Genomic DNA, 22129 nt, shown 5'->3' with positions numbered 1-22129 from the left:
TAGCCGTATTTGGGTCAGATAGATATTTATAAGATGTCATTGTCAGAGTTACTCAAAATGGAGAAATAAACTATCCACGCGAAGACCGACATCCGCGCGGACGGAGTCGCGGGCGGAAGCTAGTTTAGACTATAATGATTAATGACTACCTACATATTATAGAAAGTTTCCGCTGTGTCTGTATGTATGTCTGTTCGAGATAAACTCAAAACCTACACCGGATATGGATGAATGGATAGTGTGTTTCTCGGTTTGGGTATACATACTATAAACTTTAACTATAATAAAAGTACTATCTATACCTTACTAGCTAGTGAAGTATTTACTGGAGTAGATTCCTTTCTGAACAAGCAGGAGATTTTATTACCTATACTCTCATTGAGTTACTAATTATGCAGTACGGTAACAATGAAAAAATTAGATACTGAAAGGTCGAGGTATAGAATCATACAAATATCAGTGTGAATAAATAGTTTATTTCTTTTAATTACACTTACAAAAAATAAACAACAACATGTATGATAAGCTACGATAAAGGTAATATCATAAACATTGATTAATTAGTAATAATTGCACAATAATAAATACTACACAAAAATTTGTGTCAACTAAGCAATGCATTTAAACACAAAATTCATTTACATGACTCTATAATTCATATAATTAATAAGATCTCGGTATAATCTGTAGATAATAAATGGAATGACTAAGTACATAAATAAAATTGCTTTCGTATTATGTATATACAACAGTACAAGGCTTATAAGAATTATTTCTGAACTTCCGAAATATCAACTGATTATAACATAGGTTGTATTTGCGCGTCACATTATAAAGTTAATTTTCTTTACAATTATAGAAACGAAACAATTATTTACTTTGTTCATTTAAATAATAATCTAATTGTGCAAAAATGGCTACCAAGCGTCGATAAATCAATTCCGCATAAACGATTGGCACGATGTAAAGTTAAATTAGCAAACTATGTTATCCTTAACCATATTGGAAGATTCCGGAAGAGAAAGTTCACGACACTCGAGAAAAAAAATTCTATAATAATTTAAATACGTTTAATAATAATTAGAATAATTGTCCTGCGAGTTTTGTCCCTTCTATAATTTAACGTCTAAAACTATTGTGTGAACTAGATTTGTATATCTTAATAGGCCACTATGAAATGTAAGTATTTGATGATGATTGAATGTAACAATATAAGCGCGGATATTGAATCTCGGCAACTTAGTCACCTAGTTTAGTTGACACTTGCTTATGGGATGTTTCCGCATCTCTTACGTATAATTTGTCTGGATTCCATATACACTTTACTATAACTTGCTACTATACCACGCTTCCTGTGTAATTTCTTTATTAAATGATCAATGGAATGTTTTCGTAGTAGGGGTTAGGAGATATTACATCTATACTGATATTATAAAGATGAACAGTTTGGTTGTTTAAACGTGATTATTTCAGGAACTTGACGATTGGTACGTACGAATTGAAACATTTTTATTGTGTTAGATAGCCCTGGTTATATAAGAGCTAGCGCGCAAGAGCAACTTTTGTCTCCGCAACTATTTTGTCTCTCCCATCAACTCTATGGGGAGTTGCGTCGCTACGTGCGCGCACTTTCTTACTAGCCCATAGAGTTGATGGGAGAGACAAAATAGTTGCGGAGACAAAAGTTGCTCCTGCGCGCTAGCTCTTATATATAGCCTATAGCCGAAGAAGGCTATAATATGCCATATATGATCATAAAACCACTAAAAATAGGAGCAGGGCAAGGTGGGTTAAACCGCGGGGCACAGATAGTTTTCCCAATTTTATTGTATAGTGTATAAAATATATATGATAAAATTACAACACAGTGCACAACACCCAATACCAAGAGAAGTTTCCAGAATTAAATTAGTAGTTATTGTAAAGACGACCAACACGAACAATCATATTAAGATATAAGACTACTACCAGATAATTACGACGGTGTAAAATAAAGGGGATGGACCCTTAATGAATGCTGATAATGCTAGTTAGATGAGACATATTTAAGATAGTACAATTATTATTCTTATAGACATAGGTAACGATTCCTAGTACTTATATACCTAATGCTCGATTTGTTGTCCAGCCTTATTGTTTAATTTTTTAAATAGACACTTGGTCTTGCGATGAAACAAAAACAATTTTAAGGAGGTATAAAAAAATCAGTGCAGTGTAGTAGTTACTAGAAGAAAGTAATTTTCTATAGAGAAAAATTCGCCCAATGAAGTGAAACTTCTAAGAATACAATTTAACATTATGTGCGCTAAAACCAATCTAAGGTCAATCATACATCTACAACACAGACAAATATATGCTAGCAATATAGATATATAATAAATTATAGATAATAATATAATTTTTAATACAAATACATATATTCTAAACGAATACCTGTCCTATAGACATGATTGTAAATAATTTTTAAATATGAATCAGTCTACATAATATATGGGGACGTTCATAAATTACATGAGGTGTTTTTTTTTAACATTTCTGTACTGTGATGTCGTGAGATTGCGTGATATTTGTCCCCTCTCCCCAACGTAAGATTACAATATGAGATTTTACTCGACCCCCTTCCCCTCCCTTAATCATCTCACGTAATTTATGGACGCCCCATATGATATACTACATATTTAATAGTAATCGAATAATATAGTTGTCCATAATAGTATAGTATCTATAATTTTGTACATCTTAACAATTGTTTAATTTTAAAACGAATACTCCAATTTCTATTTTAAAATTATTGTTTTTGCGTGACATCTTTGGTTATAACTTCCATTAACTGTTAACAATCACATCGTTACGAGCAAAATCCGATGACTGAAAATGGCGCCTTTTTATTTTCAGGTGGCCATTGATGATTGACCATAAATCAGACTAAACTGAGTTTAGAATTAATATACGTAAACCTAATAGTGAGTGTGGTTTATTACACTATTTTGTATAAACAAGGTTTTATCGATGGCCGCCCAAAAAATTAAAAAGACGCCACTTTTCATACGAAATCTGGCATTGTTTGGATATAAATGTATAGGTAATAATAAATACTTTGTTTATTAGTTACTTAAACAAGTAAATAAATAGGTACATAATTATTATGATATATAAAATTGATTTATAATAAAAATTCAATATAGAACTTAAGGAATGGGCAATGGAAAGAAATAAAAACATATTGTTATTTCGAAAATTGATTTTATTATCCTTATAAGGCTTACTTGGTATCTTATTCGAAGTACTAATTTATTTTATATCTCGAATTTGACAACATATGAATTTGAATAATAACTCTTAATATTCGCGTAGTAAGTTATAAAATCAATGATTAATATAGGACGGCGAAAATAATGTGTTTTTATTTAAATCCACAGGCCCCAATCAAATTATTAATATCAAAGTATCTCTATACATCTATATATAGAATGAATATAATATCATTGATAATATATTTTTATCTTCAAACATATTTATGTTGTATCCATAACTCAAGATGCATCAAAATCTGAACACAACATGAACATATCGTGTCGTAGTCTAGTCTTAAAAATATCAGAAAACTACGTAACTTGTAATCATTTATAACTGAATAAAACAAAACAAAATCTACCCAAAGTTTTGGTATTATCATGATAACTAGATGACTTCACTACACAATATCAATTATCAACCATTACAAAAAAAACAAAGTCTCATTAAAAATAAATAACGACTAAATAATAATCGTCATATACTCATTGAGATATACATATAGAGACGACACCGCCTACATCACTTATGTTCCGCTCAATATACGCCATATGGCGTAACTGCACGCTCATTTTTTATTGGTTTTAAAGTGAAACGCATCAAATAAGCCTTCGTGTGTGTTACGATATTGCACAAATAATACAAATAATACGGAAAAGTGCAAAGGAATAACTTTCATCGGTAAGTACCTAACTAGATAATAATTTTTAAAACTTAGTTAGAGCAAAAAATGACGCACAGATTTTGTTCGTGGTGTCTCCTCCATACGTAGTATTATTATCTCAATGCATATACTATGGTTTCATAACGTCAGAGTTCTACAGTTATTGAGGCAAGAGAAAGACTGCATTAGAAGCTGAGGTTCATACGAAGTAGTGTCTTACCACGCCATTTTGTTTTACAAATTTTATTTCGAATTATAAAAAAAGATGTATTTTATTTTTATTTTTAATGTTAGTTGGAATGTATTTATTGTTTATATTTATTTTCTTAACCGATACTCACTTTAATACATTGTAAGTTTATTTGCCATCAATATAACTTCCATAATATAATCATACCATATTATTTTGAATAGTGTATATAAATAGTGTATTTTTCCAGTTTTCATAATCACTTAAATGTTCACATTTTTATCAATACTATTTCCCAGTATTTTTAAATTATATTTTCATTTAAATATATCAAAATGACGCAGTAAGAAACCAGCTCACGGTAGAATAACCTTATCTAACGCTATCGTACCTGTACATTAACATACATACATAACAAAATAATTTTCTCGTTATCCTTACTTATCCCTAAATTAAAGCGAACCAAGAATGATATCTACAACACTTAGTTCGAGACATATACAAACTATTACTATAATTGCACTAATTGATGAAATTATAAAATAATAAACAACACTAATATGACTACTAAGATGCACAGCAGCAGGATGATTGCGAACCATTGTCGTCCATCTGTAAGGAAATTATTTTATTAATAACTTTATAAATCTATAGGTACTTATATAATGAACCGCCTCCTTGGTACAGTGGTTAACGCGTGAGCGTAGAACCGAGAGGTCCTGGGTTCGATTCCCGGTGGAGACGAAGAAAACAAAATGTCCCGGTATGGTAGGACACAGAAGGCTGATCACCTACTTGTCCCTAAAGAAAAATCGATCAGTGAAACTGATGTATACATAATGCATCTGCCCCTTACCCCACTACGGGGACATGGGACTTCACTTTTTTTATGTATATAATAAAGCTGAAGAGTTTGTTTGCTTGTTTGAACGCGCTAATCTCAGGAATTACGGGTACATACGTTTTGAAAAATTATTTCAGTGTTAGATAGCCCATTTATTGCGGAAGGCTATAAGCTATATATATATCATCACTAGACATCGGATTATATGCATTTGCATGTTTGCATATGCAAATGCATAAAACTCTCTATTTACGACGTTAGTGCATATTTTAGCCTTTTTCCCCAATCGTGCATATTTCGTTAATTAAATAGCAGGAGTTTTGATTGGTTGACTAACCTTTATTAGCCAATCAGAACGCTCAGCGAGTAAACAAACCCTATTTTGGCAGGTAAAATGGCAAAAATACAAAATGGGCTCCATTTTAAGTTAATTTTGAGCCATTCTTTTGAATGGCTAGATTACCCTTTTGGGGCCTAAAACTTAAAACACGGCTTAAATTCCAAGAAAGGGCTAGTTTTAGCCCGAAATGGTCTAAGGTGACAACATAGGCCTCGCGGGTGACAAACGTTACAAATTTGCGCTCGAAAATTTGGTAAAAATGCTTAATTGTATATTGCCACAGAATTTCGCTGGTAATAATAAAGGTTTTTTGATTTTGTATTGTGCATATTTTAGGCATATCAGTCGTTTTAGTGCATATTTCGGCCTTTTTTAGTGCATATTTGCATGCATATTTTGGCATTTTGTTCGTGCATATAATCCGATGTCTAATCATCACGCTAAGACCTACAGGAGCGGAGCAATTTGGGTGAAACCGCGGCGCACAGCTAGTTAGATATATTTTCAAATCATAAATCTATAGCCGTTTAAAACTTAAGGTTTATTATCCAGTTAATTTAAACAAAGAATCATAATTAATAGTACAGTCATAAAAAACTGTGACGATTCATTAGTAACATAAATATTCGCGTAAGTTTACACAGATGGTTTTTATTACAAAGAAGTTTTGATCCGAATAGGGAAGGCGGAAGTACAACGACCGCGTTTTATACATAGCACTCATTACGGCTTTTTCATGTACCTACAATCTACATAGTTGTCAATATCTAACTTTACATTAAACTATAGCGATCCGGTGAAATTTGTACATCTATGCTAATATTATAAAGCTGAAGAGTTTGTTTGTTTGAACACGCTAATCTCAGCAACTACTGGTCCGATTTGAAAAATTATTTCGGTGTTAGATAGCCCATTTATCGAAGAAGGCTATAGGGTATATCATCACGCTAAGAACAACAGGAGCGGAGCAACGCGGGTAAAACCGCAAGGCACAGCTAGTCTTATGTAAACCTTCCTCTTGAATTACTATATCTATTAAAAAGAACATCTAAGGCCCGTAATGAAATTGTAGTTTAAACTGCAATATCTAGATTAAACTGTAATTCGTGGTTTGATTCGCCTTGGATGTACAGCTTAAACTGTCCCTAAATTAAATCTCACGTCTATGGGCGGTTTAATGGTTTAAATTATTGTCATTGTGTCGTTAATTATATGTTTGTTTTAGGATAATAATTTATAACGGTATTTTATGCGAAATGATATGTATTTGAAATTGATATTAAGAATTTTTTTAAACCATAGTTAAGTATTTGAATGGCTTAAGTAAACTTAAGTTTGATGTACTGTAGAAATTACGGGCCAAAATCCATTACGTCATTTTAAAGACCAAAAATCCTCGTAAAGAACACAATATGTATGCCCAGAAACTCCTAATAATAATTTCCACTTTATGCGGTACTTTATTTAAAAAAATGCTGAATGATTTTTGCCATGACTTTGAACATAGATTTTCAATAATGAGGATAGGTTTAGACAGCCAGTAGTAGGCATTCCATCTTAGGCTGGTGGCAGAGCTTGACCGACCGTCAGTGCGTACCGTCGGTCCTGACGATACGCATCAACATTTATATGACTATGACACTAATGCGCATGACAATACGCGTGCGTATGGTCGGTCTAGCTATGAACGGTTTTATGAATTTCCATACATATGACAAGCGCGACTGACGTACGCACTGATGGTCGGTCAAGATCTGCAACCAGCCATGACATATTTTTTTATTCAGTCACTTATGCGAAATTACCATGCAAACTAAGCATGAGCAACATGCACTAATGATGAAATCTTATGAAAGAAATAAATTATAATATCATACTGTTTTCATAAGTTAATTAACATGCATATTCACCACTATAATATTCAATGATAATAGTATATATAAATATAATTATTAATATTCACCATTATTTATGTGAAGAACTTTCGAGATCTTAACCACAGTTGTGTATAATTTCGAGTCTGTATTTTCAAGTTCCGAATTCAAATCGTCCAGCATCCTGCAAATAATATAATTTATAAAATATAGTAACTTATGTTACTACTAGCTTAAAACAATGAACTTATTTTATTTAAAAAAACCAACAACGCAATAAAATAATTAATTAATCAGACCACACGACTACTAAAAAATTACTTTATAAAATCAAATGTGTCTTCAGATTCATAAACCTTCAAATGATTACTAATAAATAAAATAAAATTCCTAGGTTTTTTTTTTTTAATTTGTGCACATAGGTACAGAGTTTAGACAGTAAGGTTAAAATTAAAACTAGCAACTTACATAGCCTGTTCATCAAGCTCCATGCCTATATGCGTGGAGACCGTCTTCAGCGATCCGACGGAATTGTTGATCATCGCCAGCTGTTCATCTTGGCTCATCATCATGCCCTCTTGCAGCAGATCATTTTCGAAGTTGTCGAATCTGTTGGGACTGTCCGTTTGTGACGCGAGTTTCGAGTACTGCGAGTACTTAGGCGTGGATGTCCAGTTCATGTTTCTGAACGAAGTGGGGCTCCCGTCTCGTAGCAGTGGTTCCCGTGCTGTGCCGTCGCTGTCGCGGTTTTTGTTCATGCTCATCTTATTTTTCATTAACTGGAAGAAGAAAAAAATATATTTTTAGTATGCATACACATAAATTCTTCATAGATAGAATAAATAAAATTAAGGTTTTATAAAAAGGAATTTTTTTTTTATTTTCATTTATGAGTACAGCATCGCATTGCATTTTTTATTATCTTTATCGATTGAGTTATTTCTATTTTAATATTTAATTACCTAAACTTATGTAACAAGCAACATTAAAATATCTGACTAATTAAATAAACTCTTACACATACTCTCGAAGTTATTAATATTTTAAAATCTAATTCTGTATGCGTCATGGTGAGCACATTATGTAAACAAATATTGAAATACCAAGTACCTAATTACACAATATCTCAAGTACAAAATGAGCTAATCTTCGTAGAAAATACATTTCTCTTTCGTTTCAGAGAATTATAAAAATACATTTATATTTTGCAACCTTCACAATATCAAAGAGATTTTGTAAGTTCCCTTTTATTGATCCTGAACGTTTTAACTACAAGTGGGTGTTTAGCTGAGATCTGAAATGCTCTCTAGTTTTCTTGTCTTGAAAACATTTTCCTTCTTAGAAAGATTTACTCGATTTATCCGATTACAGTTCTATTTTTAGACTAAGTAAGACTTTAAATGTACCGCCTATTAATAAGAAACAATATCTTATACCAAGAATACTTACATAAAAATCAATTCTCGTAAGATAAATTATTAATACATTTTTTTTTTTTAATTATTTAACTAGAATTAAATAATTACCTTCACTTCCTGCTTTGTGGCTTCTATGAAGCTGCGTCGATCACAAATTTCTTTATTGTCGATTTTGAATTTTGATGAATTCTTTTCTGCGATGCGTATAATATGAATTATATGTAAGGAAAAATATGATTCAATTAAATTATAACTGCTTTTGTAAATTTTTCTTCAGAAATTGTTTATGTTTCTTACTAGTATAAAAAAATATTTCAAAGAACCGCTTCAAAGGAAGTCTATACACCCATAGAACAAGAAAAAAATTTAGAGAATACTAAAAATACTAAAAATAAAATTGGGTTCAAAGTGAAAAATCAATGCTAATAATTTTTAATGAAATCTTTATAAATTAGAATTATAGAAAGTGCAGCATAAAGTTAAAAGTCCAGACTAGTAGAAGTAACACACATCAACAATGCCTAGCCTGAATGCACATTTAATAAAAAGGATATTAATAGTATCTTCCAAATCTTCCAAATCCCACTCGATACTACGGAGTGCGTTCCTCAACTCTATAGATGTCCATTCCACCTCTGCGCTGTTTGGAAGTATGGGGGAGGTGGACAGCTCCTGCCAACGGAGGTACAGCCCTCGGGTCTTGTTCAGTGCTCGGAACACCTCACTGTTGAAAAAAAATAGTAAAAATACAGGTATGTTATTATTTTCTAATACAAAAAAAAAATTTTTTTTTTTTTTCCCAAAAAGAACAAAACGGTCATCAAATTGTCAGAAATAGACAAAATTCAAATGGGACTAACTGGGAGGCACCAGCTCTAATTAAAAAAGTAATCACTTTAATCCTAATTGGATTCCAATCGAAAATTCTGAGGTAACGCAAAAAAAAATACAGTCAAATTGAGAATCTTTTTTGATAATCGATCGCGAAAATTGGATTAGAAATCGAGTTTCTTTTATATTTTTCCTACTCTTTCGCTTCTATCGTCGTTTTAAGTGCCTAAAGGTAAAAGGCAACCCATATTATTGGTATCCATTTAAAAACTTTAAACACATCTTTATGGATTTGGATTTTGAAGGCGCAAGGCCTTTGTGTAGAAAAATAATTACAGACGTGCGTAGGAATCGTTATGTAGGGCATTTGATATTCTGTTTGAAATATAAAATAAAATTATAGAGGGAGGAGGAGGAGGCTACTTTAAAATTCGTAACTATATAATATGTAATATATGTACTGTACTGGTATAGACATTAGTCTACATACCTATACAGTAAACAATTTTAACATTCTACATTAATTAAAATAGTTATATATGATGAATTAAAGTTTTTGAAAGTGTAATGTGTTCATAACATGAATTAAAACTTTTGGAAGTGCAACAGTGTTTAATATGTAATAAAAAAAAATGAGTACGGAAAACGAGATAATAATCAACGAAGTTCTCTGTTATATATCAAATCGCATTGATGTAATTGATGAACAAGCGATTACTCAAATATGTACAAATAGTTTTTCTGAAAAAGAAATAGAAAATGCTAAAGCCGTTATCTGTGAAAATTTGGGAACACGGATTACAACACGAAAAGGGGACTCAAGGTCTGTGAAAAATGTTCAAGTTATAATTAAAACGTTGAAGGAAACAGAACCTGACCACCTACCTATTTTTGTGGCAAGAGATCAGCATAAAATCACAATATACAGATACATACAGTAAGGAAACTTCATACAAAATGTTCTAAATGGCTCCCCCCCCCATAAAGCGTGTTTTCGAGGGTATTGAGGGGGATCGATAGTAGCGGGTGACACATCCACAGATTTTGAATATAGTATGGAAAAAAGTTTAAAGTGATGTCATTTCACATTAAATAAATATCGATTGTTTCAGTTTGTAGCCCTTTCAATAAATATATATCTGTATCGTATCTGACTACAAGTTAAAAAGAGACTATTTTTTAATTTCTATAGATATGGCAGTATGAGTTTTAAACACGTTTTAAATTATGTTGACATATTTTCTACCAAAATGATAGCTACAAATAGTACCTATTAGGAGTCCAGTCTGTTTAAAGACCGCATCTATTTTTTACGCAATCTAGAAGAGCACGAAAATCTAAAAAATGGAAACCTTAAAAAATCTTGTTTAAATTTATGTGCATAATTACGTAAATATTAGGGAAGAAAAAGATAGATATTATAATAATTATTGTATTTTTATCGATACGTGACTTTACCACTTTGTCAAGCACTAAGCCTGTCAAACTATTTTCTTTTTCATCCTAAAACAAAAAGGTTATATAAAAGGAGGTTCTATGTTCGTATAATAATAATTTTAATTTATTTTTGCATATTTTGTGTTTTTTAATTTAATTTAATTTATCGTATTAAAAATAATTTAGTAGGTGTACCTACATACAAGTGTTGTTAATTCTGGTTTAAAATAATTATTGAATACTTACATATACTATACAAATATCAAGCATTATAAATAATTTAGGTAGGTACCTACATTAAAATAGCCTTCGGCGTCCAAAAAAGACAAGATTTCGAAATATAGCACAGAGCACTGAAAAAAAACGTACCTATTAACTTTTACAAGGTATATATTTTATTGAGATTGTTTCTTCTTGTAAATTCATATTTAAGCTACACCATTTTTTAATTTTAACGGGTTTTAATCTCAAAATTACCACAAAGTCAACTGTGAAAAAAAGCAAATAGAAATATACAGGCCGAATTGATAACCTCCTCCATTTTTGAAGTCAGTTAAATATCAAAAAGGTAACAGCCCTATAGCTATACGTCATAATTTCATCGCAGGGGCTTAGTTTCCTAACTGTATGTACGTAGTATATATCTGTCAACTGTGATAAAATTCCACCGGTAACTTTTGACCACTTGGATGTCACTAAGATTTTAAAAGAGTTGACGTCACTAAAAACTGAAGTTACGCAAATGAAGATGAACTTAATTACGAAAAACGAAATAACTGAAATTCAAAACGACATGGTCTCTATTAAAATGAAACTCTGTGAGCAACACAAGCCTACTCAACAATCAGATGTTGTGGAAGTTCAACATTCCGATTATGATGGTAGACAGGAAAAGATACAGAAGAAGGTACCCTCATCCCATTCGGCAAATATTCAAACGACCGCGACGGATGTATTGTGAACAATACATCAATACATAATTTAGCAACTGTATTCTCAAAATTATTTGAACAGATTTTGCTACCATCTTTACAGAATAAAATACAACTTAATGATAGACAGTTTGGATTTAGGCCTAATGTTTCTAATGATTTGGCTATATTTTCTTTAAAAAATTGTATTGAAAAGAAAAAGAAAAGAAAAGAAACATTTATTTATCAAGGACAGCACAACACACACACATAAAACATAAAGAACCGTAAAAGATAAATAAGAAAGCACCACGACAAGAAAATAGCAACAATAACACTTAAATTAATAACATAAAAAAGCACGTAGAGAAAATAAAATTGATAATCAGTATTTTTTTATTAAGGTGTGTCATACGACCCTGACAAAAAGGAGACAGCTCAGCATATGCTGCAACGTTCAGGAACATTGCCAGCGCTGTTTTTCAGTTTATTGCTTATTACACAGAAAGAAGAACATCAGTTTATGCATGCTTTCTCGATTTAAGTAAAGCGTTTGACCGTGTGGTGTATGATAAATTATGGGGCAAGTTGCAAAGGTCTGGTGTGTCAGATAGCATTATTCGCATTTTGAGGTTTTGGTATCAAAATCAACGGAATGTAGTAAAATGGCAAAATTCACTCTCAGATACCTACGTTCTAAATTGTGGAGTAAGACAGGGTGGTTTAACCTCTCCCTTGTTGTTTAATTTGTATATTATAGTCGAGCCAATTTAATAGGCAACATTTGACGTCTATCAATTTTATCTTCGAAGAGAGGTAACCTGCTTAAAAACATCGATTAAAGTGTATTAATCGATACGGATTTGAAACATTTGTCAATCGAATTTATTAATTTATGATGATTTTTATTCACAAGTAATCAATGCATTCGATTCTAGATGTCACATTTCGATTTTTAGAGTAACGTCTCTAGTATTTAAAAAGAAAAAAGGGTTATTGACACAAAATTGTAGCGACGTCAGTTCTTCAATTCAGAAATTGTTTATTATGTTTAGGATGGTTTATCAGTAAAATGAAATCTTAAAATTACTTGTATCGGTCATTATTATTATAAATATGTAATCGTAATTGAAAAAAGTTAAGCAAATGTGCAGTTCTAACAAAACGAAATATCATGTTATTCTATGTCGTCGTTACTAGGTTACGTTGTTGAATTTTGTTGAACTGTCAAATGTTGCCTATTAAAATGGCTCTACTATAATGACCTGATTGAGGAACTGAGTGCGACTCATGTCGGAAGTCATATTGGAGGATTTAACATTAATAACCTGAGCTATGCAGATGACATGGTTCTCCTCAGTCCCTCAATCAGAGGACTCAGGGTGTTGGTGGGAATCTGTCAGAAATATGCAAGTGAACATGGGTTACTTTATAATGAAAAAAAAAGCAATGTTTTGGTGTTTCGGTTGGGGCGGGGTCCTGACAGCATCCCTCCGATATATCTTAATGAAACAGAGTTGGTTAATGTAAGTAAATTTAAATATTTGGGACATTTCGTTACCAGCACTCTGAGTGATGACGAGGATATAGAGAGGGAGAGAAGAAATCTATCAGTTAGGGCAAACATGATAATAAGAAGATTTAAAAAATGTAGTAGGAATGTCAAAAAGCTATTGTTCACAACCTATTGTCAGTCGTTTTATACAAGTACCTAGCTTGTGGGTGAAGCATACACAAAAAACAATGAACACATTTAGAGTACGATACAATAATGCATTCAGGATGTTCATGGGATTGCCACGTTTTTGTAGTGCATCTCATATGTTTGTATTATACAGAGTAGAAGATTTTTATGCTATATTAAGGAAAAAAATTTTTTCAATTAGGGATAGAATTAATAAAAATGATAATAGTATTTTAAAAGTTCTCAATAATGTACATAATTTTATCAATAAGAATGGCTAATAACTCTAAAATCTAAAAATAAGTATATATGTAGTTTTACTAACACTAGAATAAGTACTACTAACAATACTACTAATAATACTACTAGCCCTTCCAGTGACTATAATATGTTTGAGACAGTCATGGAAGAAATATTAAAGCGTTTGAGCAGAAGTGAAAAGAAGGTTATAGTATGTGGAGACTTTAATATTGATTTACTTTCACACACACAAACGGCAACACGAATAGTTAATTTATTTCAATCATTTAATTTACATAAACTTTTTGATGAACCCACACGAATTACACCTAGTTCTGCAACTTGTATTGATAATGTTTACTGTGATTGTAACTTTTTAGAAAAAAATATTCTCAATACACTGACTTCGGATCACTGTGGCCAGAAAGTAGTTTTTGAATGGGATTGCATACCTACATTTAAAAGAATTAATGTTAGGCCTATAACTAAAAAAGGCATTCATAAATTTAGAGATAATATTAATAATAAATTGCCTGGCCTGAATGATCAATCCTTTCATAATAATCCTTGTGAAATGTTTACAAATCTTTTTAATTTAATTCATAATGAGTTTGAAAAAATCTTTAAAGTTAAATCTTTAAGTATTACCAAGGATTTACCATTTAGCCAATGGGCAACACCTAGTATACACAGATGCAGGAATGTTTTATATGAGTTATATGGCATGAAGCAATATAACAAAGACATGTCATTTCTTAGTTATGTTAGAAATTATTCAAAAACTTTTAAAAAAGTTTGTTTCACTGCCAAGTGCTTGTATGTCAGAGATAAAATACGCAACTCTGATAACAAAGTTAAAACGGTTTGGTCAATTATTAATGGTGAAATGGGCAAAAGCCAATCAAATAGTACCATAAAACTTGTTAATGCTGGTAGGGTCATTGACAAAAGTGCTGATGTTGCGCTTGCTTTTGAAGATTTTTTTAGTAGTGTCCCTGTTAGTATTACCGAAAAATTAAATTCGTCATCAGCGCTTGCGGAGTCCTACTTGAGGGACCATGTTGCTGAGTGTAATGTATTATTTGAATTGCGACATGTGACTGCAGAGGAAATTGTTAAAACTTTTAAAACATTAAACTTAAAAAAAACATGTGATCTCTGGGGAATGTCTGTAAATTTAGTAAATAATATTATAGAAAACATTGCCAACCACTTAGCGTTTATATTTAATCAATGTTGTGACTGTGGTATATTCCCTGATTTATTAAAGTTAAGTAAAGTAATTCCTTTATTTAAAAGTGGTGACCAGGAAGACTGTAATAACTATAGGCCAATTTCCATTTTACCAACTTTGAGCAAAGTCTTCGAGAAATTAATTTTAAACCAATTATGTAGTCATTTTGTATCAAATGGTTTACTGCACGCCAAACAGTTTGGTTTCACAAAGGGGCGCTCTACTACTGATGCTGGAATAGCTCTTTTGTCACATATATATAAAGCATGGGAAAATTCAAAGAATGCTTTAGGGATATTCTGTGACCTTTCTAAGGCTTTTGACTGTGTAGAACATACCACTCTATTACGGAAACTAAATTTTTATGGTATTAAAGGTTTATCTCAGGACCTCATAGCTTCATATCTTCAGAACAGGGTACAAACCGTTGTTGTTAATGGAGAGAAATCTCGCGGTGCGCCGATTAACATAGGTGTTCCGCAGGGATCTATCTTAGGACCGTTTTTGTTCTTAGTATATATTAATGACCTACCTTATTATTTGCAGGATATGTGTGAAATAGTACTGTTTGCAGATGATACCTCATTAATATTTAATGTGGATAGACATGACTCAAACGTTGACGAAGTAAACTCTGCTCTTTTACGCATATCCAATTGGTTCACTGCTAATAATTTATTATTAAATGCAAAAAAAACAAATTGTGTAGAATTTATCCTTCCAAATGTAAAAAAGGTAAAAAGGGATATTATTTTAAACGGGGAGGTATTATACCCTGTGGATTCTACTGTTTTTCTTGGATTGACACTAGATGAGAAGTTACAATGGGGGGCCCATGTTGCCGCCACCGCTGCTAAGCTTAGTTCAGCTGCATATGCAGTTCGAAGAATAAGGCATCTCACCGATGTAGACACGGCTAGATTGGTTTATTTTAGCTACTTTCATAGCATTATGTCCTATGGAATTCTTCTATGGGGCAGGGCTGCAGATATTGAAACTATATTTATATTACAGAAAAGAGCCATACGCTCTATATATAATTTACGTGCTAGGGACTCACTAAGAGATCTCTTTAAGAATACTGGTATCCTCACTGTACCATCACAGTATATATTTAATAATATTTTATATGTACACAAAAACGCAGACTTACACACAAGAGTAGGAGATAGACACTGTTATGGCACAAGGAACAGAAATAAAATTGAAATGCCATTTTACCGGTTAGCTAAAGTTAAAAATTCATTTATGGGTCAAGGTATACTTTTTTACAACAAAATTCCTCATAGTATTAAAGAGTTTAGTAGTGCTAAATTTAAGAATTATGTAAAAAACGTCTTAGTTCAGAGAGCCTATTACAGCATTAAGGAATATATGGAAGATAAAAACCCATGGAGGGTTGTCGCGTGAGAACCGCAGGACAGTTCTTTGGCATATTATGATAATATATACGTACGGTTACTTACATATTTTGTAAAATTAAATTGTAATACTGAAATGATTTAAAAGAGCAACTATGGAGTTTCTTGCCGATTCTTCTCCATAGATACTGCTTTCCGAATCGGTGGTAAATGATAAAAATATGTATTGACGTTTCAAAAGTGCTTCTCGAAGAAGTCTAATTGAATAAATAAATGTTTGAGTTTGAGTTTGAATATATGGGCAATGCTGCCTGATATAAATAAAGAAATAAAAAAAATAAAAAATAAAAAATTAATTGAGTAAACATTATTCCATCTCTACATGGTAAAAACAAAGTCGCTGTCTCTGTCCCTATTTATGCTTAAATCTTTTAAAACTATGCAAAGGATTTTGATACAGCATTTTTAATAGATAGAATCATTAAAGAGGAAGGTTTTAGTATATAATTTATTAGGTTGAAGACAAAGCGGGCGAAGGCGCGGAGGACTTGTAATATATAAAGGACATTATTTGGACATTTATATCAACACTTCTCATCTATTTAAAATACTACTACTTTACTTAATGGTAGAGCAAGCAATTATAAGCTAGGTTAGTCAACTAATAATAAGTAGAACCACCGATCATTATTGTATTATCAATAATCCATCACAAATTTTCAAACATTGAATTAAATTAGTCCTTGTAAAGGTCAAAATCTATAAATGCAATGTTATCAATGCGCTTCTATACATATTATATACTGGCAAAATATTAACACCACAACATTAATAGATAGATAATACTTCATTGCACACACAGAAATTAACATAAAATACAGATACAGTAAGACAAACAAGTATGCACAGATGGCGGCTTTATAGCTAGGTAGCGATTTCTTCCAGATTACCATTATTAACATGTATAAAGAGTAACATTAAAAGAGTTGGGTGGGTGATTAATTTATAAACAAAGAAAGTAAAATATTAAATTTATTTATGAAGCTCCTCTGAATTGATGTAAAACCTTATTTTTTTCTACCCCTTTAAAATAAACAATGGGAAGAGAAAAATATTAACTCATGTCTTATTATATATCTTGATGTAATCGGTATAGCAATACTGTGTTAGTGTTATTGATTTTGATACAAATTACACCCACACCATAATATATTATGGAAATGGTGTAATTCATAAACTGTTGTGACTGTCAAGCTATAAACAGTACATATAGTTAGGCCAAGGCCATTGCAACTTGATATGTTTACCCAAATTTAAAATTTATTCTCTTTCTTCTTATATAAAAGACAACAAGTTTTGAAGAATACTCATCAACAATCAATCATTTATTTCAGTCTAACTTTATATGCAAATTAAAATACAATATATCCATTTCATTGTACCAATATTAAATAAAAAATCAAACAAAACATACTGTAATCATATTTGTTACAAGCAGATTGTGATTAATACATGTAAGATAAATAATTATGCAAATGATAGGTAAAAGTTAAAAAAGACACTTACTCTTTCACAACATAAAATGGATCTTCCAAAGTCATGTCAAACAATAATAGTGTATTTGAGAAAATAGGCACATGTGATTATACTGAATGCATATGGCAATTGCAAACAAGCAACAAATATGAAAACAAACGCGTTTACATGTCTAGTCTTTCGCCTATCCCATAAAATATCGACATAGTGATACCTACCACCGATATACCTAACTGGTTAATATATTTTCCATCCCTTGCTCTCTTATGCAGATTCTGTCTATTGCAGCTGCGTACAACTTGAGGTTTCAATGCGCAACCGCAAAATTCACACCCAAGTCAAGGTGCAGCCATCACATCACACATCGTCTAGATATATTATTCGCCGTGAGCAGCAATGATAACGCTCGTTATTGTACATTTCTACAGAATTGTGTACAAAAGTTACTTTAAAATTAGCAAATTAATAGTCTTTGAATTTTCAAAGTTTCTATAAAGTTAATGAAATACATTTATCGATTAATAATGAAATTAATTTCATTTTCATATTAACAAAATCTATCACATCCAAGTTTTGACATATTTTGTCATTTTTGACATTTGTCATCTTTGACATAAGACATTTACCATAGATTATACATGCACATTCTGTAGGATTGCACTAAACCACTAAACGGTTGAAAACTATTGATTTTGATCATCGTTGTTCAAGACCAATGCAAATTTAGCACCACATCAATGGAATTTTGGGTCGAAAATGACCTTAATCGATAGGTCTCCGTTAGGTTCTTTAAGGTCCTACATTTTTTTGTTTGGTCCCTTTTAGTTTTTTTTATAAATAATATTTTAAATTTTAGGTATAAAAGGTACACTTTAGCACCGCATCCTTATGCCTCCTCCACACTACTCGCGAAGTTCCTCGGCGAAGTACTCGGCCGAAGTTGACTGAAGTCCGCGGTGCTACACTATACACTCGTTCAGAACGAACTTCAGGTAACTTCGTGCCCTTTGACTCAGGCGCAAAAACCGACAACAAACGGAAGTCGGCCGAGGCGAGGTAAAGTTGGACGAAGTAAGCCGAAGTGCCTCTCTATATTATTCTATTCGTCTAACCTCATTCAACTTCGCGAGTAATGTGGAGGAGGCAATAGAATTTTGGGTCGAAAATAACCTTAATCGATAGGTCTTCGTTAGGTCCTTTAAGGTCCCACAATTTCTTTGTTAGGACCCCTTTAGTTTTTTTTATAAACATATTTTTTAATTTTGGGTATTAAAAAAGTACACTTTAGCACCTCATCCATAGCAAAATTGGCGAATTTTATCAAAATCGTATTCTTTATCGTTAGGTCCGTAATAAGTTATAAGTGTATTTGATATTTGGCACTTGGTATTTAGTACACGCCAAACCACACGTGACATTCGACACACGTGACACCTCACGTGACATTCGACACACGTGACAAGTCCATGGACTTGGTACTTGGTACTAAGTAATTGGTACATAGTGGTAAGTACTTGATACATAGTGGTAAGTACTTGGTACATAGTGGTAAGTACTTGGTTCATAGTGGTAAGTACTTGGTACATAGTGGTAAGTACTTGGTACATAGTGGTAAGTACTTGGTATATGGTAGTAAGTACTTGGTACATACTGGTAAGTACTTGGTACATGGTACTAACTCCGTATAGGTCCATCATTGAAATTGTTAAATTATTTATTTTATTATTAATTATAAAATAATTAAAACCATGCACACATCTATACTAATATTATAAAGCCGAAGAGTTTGTTTGTTTGAACGCGCTAATCTCAGCGGAGGAGGCATTAGAATATTATACAGTTTAAAATAAGATGTCGGTACTCCCAGACACTTCCCGTGGGCCATAATGCTTAGGTAACAGACGCCTAGAGCTTTCAAAATAATTAAAAAGTCATCGAGATACATGAAATTCCATGATTTTTTTCAATCAGTATATTCTTATTCATCGAATTCAACGTCTTTTTCCATAAATATGCATGATGCAGATACAGACAGTGGTGTCGCCCCTTTTAGCACGTTGGTAATATCTGAAAAAGAAGTGTTAAATCGCTTAAAACTCTTAGATGCCAATAAAGGCCCAGGACCCGATGCAATACCACCAATATTCTATAAAAATTGTGCCAAAGGCCTATACATACCACTTACTCTAATCTTTAACGAATCATTAAAATTAAGCTTCTTCCCATCTACTTGGAAACTCGCACACTTAACTCCGATTCACAAAGCAGGCTCATTAAACGAAATTGCCCAATACCGACCTATCTCGATTCTAAGTACACCTGGAAAAGTTCTAGAAGACATAGTAAATACTAAACTTTTGGCCCACATTAAATGTAAAATTGATCAAAACCAACACGGGTTTCTGCCCCGTAAATCAACAAACACAAATCTTGTAGGTTATGTATCTGATATAGCTGAAGCTCTTGATAAGAATCTCGAGGTGCATGCTGTGTACACCGATTTCAGAAAGGCGTTCGACTTAGTAAATCATGATCTTCTATTACATAAGCTCTCAAATATGGGGATACACGGATCCTTATTAAGATGGTGCGAGTCATATTTACGCAACCGCTCCCAGCTTGTCTCAATCCGAGGTTTTAAATCCACCCCCTATACTATTCCATCGGGAATACCGCAGGGCTCCCATCTCGGTCCTCTCTTCTTTTTAATCTTTGTTAACGACCTCCCGCGTGTAATACAATCCAACTATAGAATGTACGCTGATGATTTAAAAGTTTATAGAACGATTAAGGATAAAACAGATGTTAACATACTTCAATCAGATCTTAATAATATACAAAAATGGTGTACAAATAATCACATGTGCTTAAATATTAATAAATGCTATCACATAACATTTTCTAGAAAGAAAATTCGAACACCTGTTACTTACCAAATCAATAATTTACCACTCACGGAAGTGAGCTTTATCCGTGACCTAGGCGTTATCATGGATAGTTCTTTAAGTTTTAGAATCCATTACGATCATATTGTCAAAAAAGCTTCACAATTATCGGGCTTCGTCACGAGACAAATGAGATTCCTGAAACAACCTCAACTTACCATTTTAATTTATAGCACCCTCGTTCGTGGAATACTAGAGTATTGTTCAGCTGTCTGGAGCCCTAGTTACCAAGTCCATTCCGATAGAATTGAAAGAGTCCAGAAACGTTTTTTGTACCATCTTAGTTACTCAGACCATAAATGTAGGGTTTTAACTTCCTATGACCAGCGTCTGTCGTACTTTAACTTGAGTGGTTTACATACACGCAGGAAAGTAGCGGATATATTATTTCTTTATAAGGTTCTACATGGGGAAGCAGATTGTCCTGATGTCTTGGAGCGCATTTGTCTCTCAATTCCGCGTATCACTACTCGTTTACATAACAGATTATGTTTTCTGCCACCTTTAAGTAAAACTAATCTTGGTCAACATGCACCTCTGTTTCGAATGTGCACCTATGCAAATAGTATCCGATCAGAAATAGATATATTTAGTGGTTCTCTGGTCTCAATTAGGAATAAATTATTAAATTTAATCAAATAAATACATAGTTATCATAATTATTGTTACATAGATAAGGTATCCAATTAAAATTTGTAAATTTGCATGCTGTGTCTACATCCAGAAGGTTATAAATCAACTGCATGATAGTACATAATTAATAGAATAAATCAGAAACATTTTTGTAACCAGTTTTGTAGACCAATAATAAAAAAAAAAAAAAAAAAAAAAAAATTCCATCAACGTGAGTCCCCGCAAAAGATAATTAATAACTTTATTACTTAAACTTTAGCTATAATATTCATAATTATTAATTAACTGTTTACAAATATTTATTTGCAACAAACTTCTAAGGTGCCTCTTATTCCCAACGCACCTCAAATATTATGACTGTGATCTTAGACTGTGATTATGACGTTCAATGTAACCTTGATCCTCAATCTTATTTTTAACTGTAGAACAGGAGTATACCACAGGAGTGGTATATTCTAAAAAATATTATGTGGAAAGCATAATAGCATTGTTGATAAATTCTATAGGGCTGTGCTTTAAGGTGCAAAACCTTTGCAAAACCTATAAACTCACATTAAACCCCTTCCAGACGACACAATTTAATCAGCCGATTTGATTGCCGATTGAATCGGGCCCAATTTGATCCTCTATCCACACGTACACAATTAAATCGCCAATTTTAGTTCTGCTCCGTTGCCGTTACTGACTGGACTT

At 32.3% G+C, this 22129-nt stretch overlaps 1 protein-coding gene across 1 annotated transcript; it reads right to left on the bottom strand.

The window, feature by feature from the left end:
* Positions 1-3963: 3963 nt before the first annotated feature.
* On the bottom strand, positions 3964-18070 carry LOC123705242 (syntaxin-6). Its single transcript, XM_045653938.1, has 6 exons — positions 17889-18070; positions 9179-9348; positions 8733-8827; positions 7675-7985; positions 7296-7390; positions 3964-4760 (listed from the first exon to the last, which is right to left on the bottom strand). The coding sequence occupies exons 1-6, from the start codon at positions 17921-17923 to the stop codon at positions 4684-4686; spliced, it is 783 nt and encodes a 260-aa protein (XP_045509894.1). The 5' UTR covers positions 17924-18070; the 3' UTR covers positions 3964-4683.
* Positions 18071-22129: the final 4059 nt, after the last annotated feature.

The sequence above is a fragment of the Colias croceus genome, chromosome Z, assembly GCF_905220415.1.
Source record: "Colias croceus chromosome Z, ilColCroc2.1".
NCBI classification, from domain to species: Eukaryota; Metazoa; Arthropoda; class Insecta; order Lepidoptera; family Pieridae; genus Colias; species Colias croceus.
Note: the sequence above shows the minus strand (reverse complement) of the source record. Positions and strands in the feature narration are given on the sequence as shown.